This window comes from Perissodus microlepis, chromosome 17 (assembly GCF_051167445.1).
Source record: "Perissodus microlepis isolate ML-2025 ecotype Zambia chromosome 17, ASM5116744v1, whole genome shotgun sequence".
Taxonomy (NCBI): Eukaryota; Metazoa; Chordata; class Actinopteri; order Cichliformes; family Cichlidae; genus Perissodus; species Perissodus microlepis.
Genome location: NC_140477.1, coordinates 14359126 through 14372139, shown reverse-complemented (window position 1 = coordinate 14372139; position 13014 = coordinate 14359126). Strand labels below are relative to the sequence as shown.

Below are 13014 nucleotides of genomic sequence, written 5' to 3'. Positions count from 1 at the left end.
TCTAAAACCTGCAGGGACACCGGCCCTCGTGGACTGGGATTGGGGACCCCTGATCTAGCCGTTAAATATAAGTGAAACTGAACAATTTGGAGGTAGTCCTCCTCCTTCATTATTAGTACCAGTACCACTGGTACACAGCAAAACAGCCCCAAAGCATGATGCTACCAACACCATGCTCGACAGTTGCTGCAATGTTCTTAGTAAAACTCTTTTCACCTTTACTCCTCCAAACACACCTCTTTTCATTGTAGCCAAATCTCTCATCTCATGTCCAGAAGGCATTTGGCTTGTTCATGTGGGCAGCTGCAAATTTCAGTTGAGCTTGAAGGTGTTGATTTCTCATGCAGGGGCCTCTTTCTTGGTCGACACCCTCTCAGTCCATGTCGATGAACTCCCTTCGCTGTGGACAGTGACGCTGGTGTTCCAGCAGTTTCCAGTTCATGGCATGCTTGATCTTTGCTAGTTCTTGCATTGCTCCCTACATCGTAACCAACTTTCTCTCATCTCAGGGTAATAGCTTGGACTTCTTTCAGACCTTGGCAAAGCAGTGACGCATCCAAATAACTTGTACTGACATGCAAATGTTTGAACTTATGATCTTGGAATCTGCAGTATTTTAGAAATAGCTCCAACAGACCTTCCCAGCTTCTGTAAATCTACAGTTCCTTGTCTTAGATCTTTACTGAGTTCCTTGGACTTTCTCATTGTAGAAAGTCAGAGTCAATACATTATAGAACCTTCAACACCACTTATTAAAAGATTTAAGTGTTTGTATGTATGCATTTGAATCTGTATGTATACCTTTGACCCTATGTGGACAAGAGGGAACAAAAAATAAATTCAAACTTGTGCACCCAATTCTTGTTTTTTAAAGTTATTAAAGGTGTATGCTGGACACACAATAGAAATAATAGTTCAAAGAAATTATCAAAGATCCAAATTTGCCATCACATTCATCCCCATGTTTTGTATATGTGAACTTCTGCTGACAACTGTAGTTAATAAAGTTTTTTTTTCTCTCCACATTTTGATTTTGTAGAGATTTACTAGTTGATGGGTGAATCCTCGCAATGATGTCTAGACAAAGCAACAACTGAAATAATCTGTTTCAAAGGTTATTTGGATAAAAAGCGCAGAGTAGGAAGACTATGATATCAAACTAAACTTGACGGGAGTTGGGAAGGTCATGTTCAAATAAAATATGTCCTTCACATGATTAATGCCTCTCAGCATTACTGTCCTGTATCTTTGTCCCACATTTAGTCTGCTGGGATGTGGACACTCTGCTCACATGCCATAATTTCCTTGTCTGCTTTAAAACCCTGATAAGAGATATGACGCACAATCCAGTGTGTACCAAAAACACACAAGGAAGCTTAGATCTTTTAATATAATTCAGTTGTCTTTGGAGTCACTGAGAGAAGAGTGCTGAACAACCTGAGCTCAACATAAGTGATAAAATGTCAGGTATCAGGTAGGAAAATATTTTCTACCTACTGCAGTTAATATAAACATATAGGCTGCTGAGACCCAGAAGAACAAAAAAATAAATAAAAAATAATATTTCCTGTTTTCTGTTTGATGTAATCAAACATTTGGTGGTTGTGGGCAGGGTTGTCCTATTTTCATGTTTCATGCAAAAAACCCCAATTTCAACACGATTTCAGTAAGGTTGAAATTGAATTGATAAAAACAGGATGTGTATAGTTTAATGCACTTTTAAGCATATACATACATATCATGAGTTGCAATAATTGACAGGATAAAAGAGGAAATCAAACTCTTAGCTTTTATGTGTGGGATTGGTTGTGAATTAAATTGAAAACATTCTTATTTGTGATGGCTAAAAATGTCAGATGTAATGTAATTGCTGGGTCTTAGGAGGACATAATGATTCACCTCAGTGCAAGGAGAAGACGCATATCCTCCTGGGAACCTAGAGAAAGGAATCTTTACATTGAACTTATTTTGTGATTTCCTTCCTCTTTGGCGCTGAAAGAGGCTACCGAAACACATGAGATATCAATGAAAAGTCCTGTATTTACTACATCAGGACTTAGTAAGGTGGCTCAAATAAATCAAAAGACATAGACCAAAAACAAATGTCCATTACAGAGGACAAAAATGCATAGGTCGGTTCTCAGGAGGATTTTGTATGCACAAAACATTACACTTCTGCGTAGTTGGAGCCATCTATATTTATTATAAGTATTAACTGGTTTGTCTTTTTAGTATATAGATTCTTGCTATTACATTTTCTTGTGTTTTGCAAGCTACATTCCCCATTTCCCATAGTACTAATCTAGCCATGAAATCCGTCAAATCGTTCACAATTACTAATATCCAACTTTATTTTTGTGTCAGTCATGTATCAAAGTTTTTAATCTGATAACTCACTACACAGCTCTCACTTTTGTTTTTCAACTACAGATGACTTGTGCATACCAAGCATGCTACGTTAACTCCCCAGTTTTTTTTAATGAAATTTGGTGTGGCGCTGGCTCAACGGCTCAGCACGCAGCAGGACCGGGGAGGGTCACGGGCTGTGTGACACGCCCTGCTCACTCAGAGGCTCATATTGGTGTAGCGGTCTGTCTCTCTGCAGATAGACAAGCAGGCAGTCTGTCGACTTTACAGAACCGGGCTTTTCTAACCCTGGAGGTATCCTGACGAGCCAGAGCCAGGGGCGGCCGGTGGGAGGAGGCAAAGAGACGGCAGCTGCTGCGCCGCACAGCCTCTTTGACAGCTTCAAGAGGAAGCATCCACCAGCACCGACCGATGTCTACGGTAGGGAGCGATTTCCTTCTTCCTTTCACTCATAAGCGGCCGCCTTTTCACGGTGAGTGGTTGATAATAATTTAGGGACGCGGTGGTGTGTCGTGGCACGCCGCTGGCCGAGCATCTTATACCCGTTTTGTCGGATGTGGGGTCGGGACTGAGCATCAGCACGCCGGGGCAGAAAACGCTCAGAGGGTCCGTGTGAACAGCCAGCTGCTACATTTCGCTGTGTTTTCGCTTTTTGGCCGTGATGTGTTTGAGTGTAGAGGTGGGGGTTGTGTAGGGAAAGAGAGAGCACACTGTTAGCACGAAGCTGTAGCCGCCTCCGAACGTCAGGGCGGCGGGTAGCGGGGCAGAGGGAGCCGCAGTCGGCGTGGAGCATCTGCGGAAAGCCGGCAGCCGATAGCGCCAATTAGACAGGAAGTGGGAATGCTGGGTTTCATATTAAAACAATAAAAAAAAAAACTATGGCTTTATAGCTAACCACATGTAGGATCCTGTTAAATAATTTCATTTTAATTGTTTATTTGTTGCTTTCTGCGCATTTTATGACATTGTACTGAAGATGATCAGATTTGGCGCAAATATACCATTTGTTACAGGTAAACACTTCTTAACTAAATCTGCCTATTAAGGTTAAAATTTATAGTCAGACCACACCAGCTGATTAGAAACTGAAAAGTGATGGTTTGAAGTTTGGCTTTGTACACTTTGAGTGGCTTCACACTGGCATAAATAGTTTAGATCGACTCTTGAGTTACACTGCTCATTTAAAAAAAAAAAAAAAAATAAATAAATAAATAAATAAATAAATAAATAAATAAATATATATATATATATATATATATATATATATATATATATATATATATATATATATATATATATATATATAAATAAATAAATAAATAAATAAATAAATAAATAAATAGGACTAAAACTCCATTTTTAAAATGTTATTTTAGTTTGCAGAAGTGTGCTTAATGTTAATTTAATAATTTTAGGTTATTTTCAGTTTACTATAATAATCTTGGGATTCATTGATTGATTAAAAACAAATAATGTTGGTACCCTACCATTTTTTTCCTGTTACTTATTTTTACTTTGAAATCTTACACCGGAAGTAAGTGCTTGTGGAGGTCGGTGTCTTGACGCAGTTGAAGTGGAGAGCGTTTGCTTGATTTGAGATGATGTAAATTCCGTTAAATTGCTTTCTAACTGTCGCAGTGATGGATATGTGTGTGTGTGTGTGTGTGTGTGTGTATGGTAGCTTTGGGTACAGGTAAGAGACCCGGTGACGGTCACGTGTTTGTGTGGTGTGCCATGTGGAAGCGACCCGCTTCAGTCCCCTCCTGTCTGCTCAGGGGTCTGACTGGGATCACTCTCCACCATGCGTCAGTCGGTGGTGACCAGCTTGTGTTCAGGGCCTTGCTTTCTTTTATTATTATTATTATTATTATTATCATCATCATCATCATCATTTTCCGATTTTTCTGGAGCCACTTGAGCGCACATCAGAGCCCCGTGAAACTAAATAAACTGAGTACAGATTCCCTTACAGATGTGATTTTTCTGCTTTCAGGCTGGAGTACATGAGGTGTACTGTACTGTCATCGCCATAGAGAGTTAAAGGGACAGTTCACCCTGCAATAAACAAAAAGTATAATTATATAAAATATATTTGACCATTTGTCCCCAAACCTTTATTGATATCAGCCTTCTCTTAACTATTATTACACTAAATGGCACTCAGTGTGTGGTATTTGATGCTCGCACGTCATTTGTGCAATTGAAAACCTCTCTAACAGCGTCTCTTTCCAGAACTCATCACCAAGTTACTCAGAAAAAACAGCAAAGCTTGTTGTTGCAGTTTCAAGTAGGAACAATTTTCTTTTTAATAAACTACACCCAGTAAATATGTCCCCCTATAGCTATCTGCCATTGACTAGAGCAGGGGTGGGCAACTCCAGGCCTCGAGGGCCGGTGTCCCTGCAGGTTTTATATGTGTCCTTGAACCAACACAGCTGATTTAAATGGCTAAATTAGCTCCTCAACATGTCCTGAAGTTCTCCAGAGGCCTGGTAATGATCTAATCATGTGATTCAGGTGTGTTGACCCAAGGTGAGATCTAAAACCTGCAGGACACCGGCCCTCGAGGCCTGGAATTGCCCACCCCTGGACTAGAGGCTCAGTCTGACCAAGGTAAACATTAGTTCAGCTGTTAAGTCAGCCAGATGCAAGTTTCTGCTGGTTGGTGGAAGAAAATAGTTCCTACCTGAAAGTGCTCACAACCAGTTTTTTGTTTTTTTTTGTTTGTTTGTTTTCTTGGTAACTGTATCAGGATTTCCAGTGAAACACATCGCTGCTGAGTTTCTCCAGTGCATCTGTTTTTGCACTTTGAGCACTTCATAGAAAATCTAATGAAGAGGTGGGCCATCTTTAGCTGTAGTCATTATGATTTTACGTTTTCCATTTGCTCTTTTAAAGTTGGTTTTCAGCTTTTGTTGTGAATATAGCTTAGTTTCAGCAGGTTTCTAGAACAGTGGATTTGCTTGTTTTACTTTAGTTTTGATTAATTTCACTGGTAGTTTGTAGGGGTGGGCGATATAAACGATATACAATAGAAACGATATAAATTTGGCCAACGATAGAGATTTTGACTATACCGCTCTATCGCGATAGCGCATGTTGATGATGTCATCAAGCGGCACCTGTTTTGGTCGAAAGCATCGCAGCGGCTACAACCATTATCATTTGCAAATTATGCCGACAGTCATAGCAAAGAGATGAAGCACTTTTGAAATATGGGGAAAGCCAAAAACTGCGCTTCCTCCACTTCCGTAACATTGATTCATTAATGTTGAATTCTCTCTATTCCCATGTTGTTGCAGTATATTAATAACTAACCTCGTATTGTGGCTGAATGATCTCAGTTGTTCTCCTGACTGACGTTTGCCCCGTGTATAGCATCCTGCTATACGATTGCATTTGTCCCTGACCACCAGAATCCCTCACGTTAACTTTTATCGAGTGGGAAAAAAAAGTTGGCGTTCATCCTCCAGCTTCACTGTGCTAATGTTATGCTAACATAGCTGTGTCGCTAGCAATCACGTAGCACAACATTATATACCAGGTAGTCCAACTTCAGTAACCCTGCAAACGCCACTGCTGTTTAGTTTTCTGTCTTCATTTATATCGGAAGTGGTAGCAGAGCTGTACGTTTTAATTAGTTTCAAAAATCTGTCAGAACATGGTATGTCATGTTTAGGTGGAAACTAGCGAGCTAACTTCCTGCTAACTTCTAACTCGGCTAAATTTAATAACTAACTGCCTGGATGTTAAACTTAATTGTTACACCTGGTAAAGCGGCAACACTGATGATTTTATTAAAGATTAAAGAATTTAGACCGTTTTTAACTCTCAGTGTTCGTTTGACTTTGGGACCTGAAATGGACGGCGTTTTGGACCCAGATTACTCCGCGAAGCTCCTCACCACGGCAGCCGTAATGCTCTGACAATCCATCAAGCAGTGCAGCTTACCAAAGTTGTACTAAAACATTTTTTAACAGATTTCTGCATGCCAAAATCGGTTCGAGGTCAGTAAGCACAACCAGAATTCATACATAAGGCACACTCTCGATTTTTGAGAAAATGAAAGGATTTTAAGTGTGCCTTATAGTGTGGAAAATACGTTATACAGAAGAAAAGAATATATTGCGATATATATCGTTAGCGCACATGCTTCAAATTATATCGCGATATGAATTTTATTTTCGCCCAGCCCTAGTAGTTTGACAGCAAAGGTAGTTGACTTGCTTTAAAATTTCCCTTATTTCTTTAGATGTTACAACCTCACACTCAGACCAGTTGTGCCACATATATTTGACTCTGCCACCATCTGAAAACAGACGCTCTCTGCAGGTATGCAGACGGTCAGTAGCTGCCCACAGACTTCCCATGTGCTAACACCTCTGAACCATAAATTCCCCATCGTGCGCTTGTTAAAAGAGCTTTATCTGTCCATCAGGCTGCTTACTGTGTGTGAGTCAGAGAAAGGCACATAAACAGCTAAAACGGTACTAAATCATGACATCTGCCTAGCTCTTTCTTTTAATACTTATTTTTATGTGACTCACTTGCCTCTCCCTGGCTGTTCAGTATCCACTCCCCACACACAAACAAGTCTTTCCATGACTGGTCAAACAAAAAGTTGAAGATGGGAGATAAAAATCAGATATATCGGATATAAACACCCTCCTGTTTGTCCTCGTTGATCATATGCAAAGCAGATTATAATACTGATTTCATGCATTATGAGAAAACCAGTTAAAATCATTCATTTTAGGGGTTGAGGGGGGCTGTGTCCCCTCTCTGAGTCTTGCATCTCCTCGTGGGAGCGTGTTTTATTTCGTATCTTACCATAACTTTCTGGTGTAAAGGACATGAGAAGCTTCTTGCACTGATTTCTAAATTGGGATCACAAAATGAGTTCTAATTATCTTCAAGGGATGGCCTATATTTGGCTCTCAGATAAGTGTTAGCTGAGTGTGCACACCGTGTCCAGGAGTGTGTGTGCGTTTAGACAGTGTATGTTTATGACTGCAGAAAGGTAGTGCCCGCTGCCTTCCTGCATTTGCAGTCCAGTTTGAAATCGCATGTTTGTTTTCTTTCAGCACATACTTTAAATGATCTTGATGCATTTCGTAACACAAAAAAAGAAAGTCCCTCATGTAGCTTTCGGATTGCTTCATGTGTTCTTGCAAACTTCTTTCTCAACAGCTGCTTTACACTTGCACTTCTTTTCTGCCCTCCTTTCTCAGGTATCTAATAAATCTTTAAATGCTCCGGAGATGTGTTTCTGCTCTTTCCAAAACACCACCTCTGTGCATGTACATACCACAGAGTAGTAGTATATGGCACACTAAGCCTACATGCATGCTGGAAGATGATTCTTTTGCTTTCTCTGCAGTTTTAAGAGGGCTTTGATATAAAGTTGTGGTCTGAGGTGAGGGGATTGCTTTTCCTCTTTGGCAGATAAGCGGGTCCCGCATGGCCCTAAATCTCTTTATATTGTTAGTGTTGTCAGTCAGCCTGGTGAGAGAGAGCCATATTGAACATTTGATCCTGCTTAACCATTGTAACCTGCAACATATCATGCATTCACCTCTGGATATTGTGAAGTGTACCAGTTTGTTGCAGCTCTGCCATGTGATGCCCACAAAAGCTTGTGTGCAACTGAGCCATAGCAAAAAACTACACTATGCTTTATGTCTCAGGAATGACAACAGCCTGGTTATGCATGAAAGTTCTTATGATTAATTTTCAGGGAAACAGAGCTGCATCAACTCAATTTCACTGCGCTTTCTTTAGAGGTCTTCTGAAAAGGGGAACACAGCCTCAGAGAGGTCAGTTAATTGGTTGCGGAGCCATAAATGTCCACACAGTGAAACATTTTGTGCCAATCTATCACCTAGACTGTGAGACTCCTTGGGGTAAACAGGGAATTTGGCATTTGCTGGTGGCATTAAATAATACATTTTAAAAAAGAATTGTCACTTTGTGGCAGTTCATTCTAATTAGAACAAAAGGGACTGCCCTGAAATGAGTGTTTAAAAAGGCTAACAGGAAATAAAAGCTCATCCTGTTGGTGGGTGTGCCGTTTATCTGTCTATCTGCATTCATTCATATCCTCTGACCCATCTGATATCTTCATTTCATGGCAACAACAACAGCAGCAGCTTCATAAACACATAAGAGGCTTCATCTTTGTGGTGATTTGAATGTGTGGAAAACTACAGATTGCACTCCTTTGATTATGTGCCGCCTTTTCATCACAGTAGGGTTCAGAATCATGCAGTCATACCAGCTAAGCCAGTGCAAGAACTGGTGAGGAGCTAAAATGCTTTTGGCTATTAAATGATAAATGCTGCAGAAGCACACTAAAGGAAGCCAAAATCCACCCATCTCAAACTGTATCTCACAGGCCAGCAGCAGCCCTCAGCAATGTACTGCACAGCCTGCGAATGAATGAAGAAAAACTATTTTGTGTTTAATTGAGTCAAAGTTCAGTTCACAATAAAATACATCAATTCAGTATTGTAGGCATTAGTACATAGGGCAAATGGCATCAGGGAGGGCCGGTCATGTACTGCTACCAGTTAGAGAAACAGAAGAGCTCCAAGACGAGGGTAAAACACAGACAGTTCAGTCCCATAGTCCCATCCTGCCCACAGGAGAAGAGCATGAAAGCTGAAGGCTCTGCCTCCCATTCTACTTTCAGAAACTCAAGAAACCAAAAGTAAGCCTGCAGCCCGGGAGCAAAGTGCTCTGTTGGGGTCATTTGTATCTGCATGATGGGGAAATGAGGGCCAAGTCACACTGGGCTTCCTAGTACTGTGTGTCAGGTTAGGAGTAGGGCAGCAACAAATGAATATTTATGTTTTCAACTAATCAGCCAATTTTTCTTTGATTAGTCAGTGATTATTTCAGTAACTCTTATCTTTGCTTCCTGTGCTTGTATATTGGTTGTATATCATGTCTCAGATGGTGTCATGTTCAAAACCAATTAAACTGATATATATGGTCCAACCCATAGATTAACTACCTAATGTTAGGTTGAAGAGGTTTACCATTCAAAATAAACCTTAATATTAATGTGAGGGGAAAAAACAAACTAGCTGTTGTGCTGTTCCTCTGTGTTCTTCTTCATTAGTATTGACTGCAGTCTTGGCAGATGATAGAGGCAATTGTGCCCCCTAGTTTCCTTACATAAACACATTTGCGTGGTTTTAGAATATGACGCGTCAACAATGTGTTGATGACATCGACGAATCGTTGCAGCCCTAGTTAGGAGTGTAACCGCCTTTCCGCAGCTTGTCATGGTCTCCAAAGCAAGTTCATGTTTATTAACCAAAGTACTGTTTTGGAGAATTACTTTGTTTTGCAGGCACATTAGGTTTTTTTTTTGTCTTTCCTTTTTTTTTTTTTTTTCATAATGTCATCAAAACATCTGAATCCCTGACAAGAAACACCGAAAAGTTCCCTTTAAAGATGCCAAAAGACTAAATAGTCTAAAAGTAGCACACCCCTGTGACAGGCTTAATGAAGAAGAGGTGTCCCTGGTTTGCCCTTTGTCATAGGAATACCTGAACACGTCTGAATCAGTGTTTGGTGCTTTAAGGCTGTGGATGGTGAGGATGAATGTCATTTAATTACAGTAACGCGTTACACCCAACACTGGTCCTCAGATTAGCCTCGTACTGAAAAAGAGATGTAGGACCAAAAGGGTGGAATCCTTATGTTACTAATTCTCTGTATTTTATTTTAGGTGAACTTCCTGTATGACAGTAGTTTCTTTTATTGTGTAAATGGGGAAAAATCTTGAAAATATTAAGATTTCCATATGTCTTCAAGTGTTTTCTATCAGTGTATTTTTCAGACCATATCAGGTTGAAAAATCAGATTTTACTAGTAAAGGTTTAAACATGCAATACCACCACTACCCCCCCCCCCCCCCCCCCCTTTTTCTTTTTAAATTGAAGGTTTGAGCAGATGTTGTAAATTAGCATGTGTCACCTTGCTACTCGCTCTCCATCTGTGGTTCCTGTGAGCCTCCATGCTGTTAATAACCAGAGGGGAATATCGAAGCGTCGGTGTGACATTGATCCCCACAGGGACATGGGTGCTCTGATGACCGCTTGTCACTGGAGGGTGATATCCACTGGAGGATTTAGAGGCTTTTTCTGTCTGTGTTGATTAATGTTGTCAATGACCAACCACAGCACAGGGGAGTATTTCTGAGCATAAGACCACTCTGAGGTTACGTCTGAATTAAATTCGGGAGATTTAAACCGGGAGCTCCCATTCGTACTCGCTTCAGAGTCATAACAAAGTCACAGCGGAGCATGCAAGCAGATTTCACATCAGGATTTCTTTTGTGTAGATGGACAGATAGATGTGTGTTGTGTATTACAAACAACTGTAGAACGTGCCAGAAAATGATTTTCTTCAGGGAAATCCAATTCTAGGTAGCACTTCTGGTTTGGTTGTAGTTATTAGGCAGTTCTTCACAGTGTATTGATGCCAATTAAACAGTGTAAATAAATGTAGGCGAGACCAGATTAGTCTTCACTTTAATCTTGTTTTATCAGTTGGCCTATTTGAACATGTTTGGTGATGGCTTGCCTCTTTCAGACTCAAGTCTTTACTTGCTCAAAGTTCAAGTTTGTGTTGCAGTGTTACTTTCTCAGTTGCATTAAACCATTGTTGCGAGCGTGACAGCTTCTCCAGAAACACGATCCTACGAGTGAAGTGGGGGTTTCACAGTTTCACTGAATGCCGCTTCACACATGGCTACAAGCATGTTGTGGCCTCAGGGATGTAATTTGGGTTTCCTGCATGTCCTAACTTTAATGTATGACCTGTTACTGTTTAAGAAGCAATTCATCGTTTGAGTAATTGAGCAAGAATTTAAAAAAACAACAACCCAAAAAACAAAGTGAGTCATAATCAGTCATGATCTGATAAGACTTCGTGAGAAAAGACAAACACCCAAACCACCGTACAATGCCTGAATATAATTTGAGTCTTTGGCCTGTTGCATAATAGGTTGGACATTATCTTAGTGGGTGTGTGTTCAAAACACAATTCAGCAAACACAAAGGCTTACAACAATCACCACATGCAATATATTCCCACACTCCAGGTTTCAAAGAAACTTAATGTAAGAAAGGTTGGATATCAAAGGGAACTGTGTCTTTACTTCCTTTAATGTGACAGGGTTTCCTTTGAAACAGGCTGAATAAAGCGCTTCTAACCTCCGAACCAACAGGGTGAGGGTTTTGAAGAGTTGCTTAACTTCATAACAAGGGAGGTACTTGGTCTTTTGCTTTATGCCTTGCCTCCACAGCATCAAGCCATGAGATGTGTGTTATAATCATATTTTCTGGATTTAAACTCAGTTTTATTTTGAAGGGCTCCGACAGTATGTGAGTTATACTGAAAATATAATGTAATGTTTTCAGTCATTGTTGACATTTTAAACATTTTGAATGGGGTTGTTTTTTTGTTTTGTTTTTTTAATCAGACGGTAATATCTATGATAGGATTTGTAGACTCCTTTGTTCATTGTTGTGCACATGGTTTGAAAAGCATTGGGTGTCTATTGATGTTATCTTCCAATCAGACTCGTAGCTCTGGTTTTATGTCATTCTAAACAGTTTTTGTTTTGAACTGTTTGTTTGATGGGGGCTTCTTGAAGCTGTTAGCCTTGATTCATTTAGCAGTTAGTGCTAATAAAAGAGGTTTAATCTGTTTCTATTGCAAATCTAGAGAAAATGAATTTATTATATAAATCTGCAGTATTTAAGAAATGCCTAAATTGCATTGATCCGTTCATCCAGTTTGTTGCATGATAATCTTCCGAGCCTAAATGTGTCTTCCACGTGCCCTACGAAGATGGTAAAATTCAACTTTTTTATGAACTTCTAGTGTTTAAAGTTGCTGTTGTGCTTACTTGTTAAATATAACTTCAACAATGCTATACCCCAAATGGTTTCCTCATTTTAATCTTAAACTCTTCCATTGTCTTGGTTTGTATTGCCTGTCCTCATTCACCTCCCAAGTCTAGCAAGATTTTCCACTGAATGATGTGGAAAATCTGAATGATGTAACAGCTGGCTGATTGACTGGACTGACAGACTGCTCATGCTGAGGCATTCAGTTTGTTTGGTTGCTTGAGTGTCTTAAACTTACTACCCTAAGTCATAAAGTACAACTCCTGGATTTTGTCTTTTTATGGGAGTAAATGGAATAAGCCTTTGGGGCTCATTTGGACTGATGTTTGTCTGGGACCCCATTGGGGCCATTTGTGGCAGGGTGGCCCAGCCCAGCTGTCTGCATCTGGGATGTTTTGGATAAATGCCCAGCCGTTTATACAAGGACACATGGCTAGCCGCCAAAGCGACTAGCACTGCCTTAGTTTTAAATATCGGACAGATCTCACTCACCCAGTGATTAGTCAAAGTTGTTGTCATGCATCCTCCATCTACAGCAGAGCTGATGACGAAGGCTGCCACTCCCTGAGCTGTGAAGTTAAGTGTCGTAACAACACACATTGAAAACAGCTCATAGTTCTGATAGGGTGTGTTTAATAAAGCCTTTTAGCAAATTATTTTTGACCTTTGCAAATGTATTTACCAGCACATTAAAACCACTATATCAAGAAATGACTAGTTG

At 40.1% G+C, this 13014-nt stretch overlaps 1 protein-coding gene across 5 annotated transcripts in view; it reads left to right on the top strand.

The window, feature by feature from the left end:
• Window positions 1-2521: 2521 nt before the first annotated feature.
• The window catches only part of LOC146369383 (fatty acyl-CoA reductase 1), a 58764-nt gene continuing 48271 nt past the window's right edge, over window positions 2522-13014 (top strand). The window contains exon 1 of one of the 5 annotated variants that reach the window (XR_014797332.1): window positions 2522-2787. Coding sequence is in view for 1 of the 5 variants with exons in the window: in XM_084910003.1 (XP_084766129.1) it covers window positions 2779-2787 (9 nt within the window). In the remaining 4 variants the exon portion in view is untranslated. Of the gene's footprint in view, window positions 2840-4961; window positions 4981-5062; window positions 5207-13014 lie in introns of those variants that run through there. The other 4 variants (XM_084910003.1, XM_084910004.1, XM_084910006.1 and 1 more) reach the window with 4 other exon arrangements.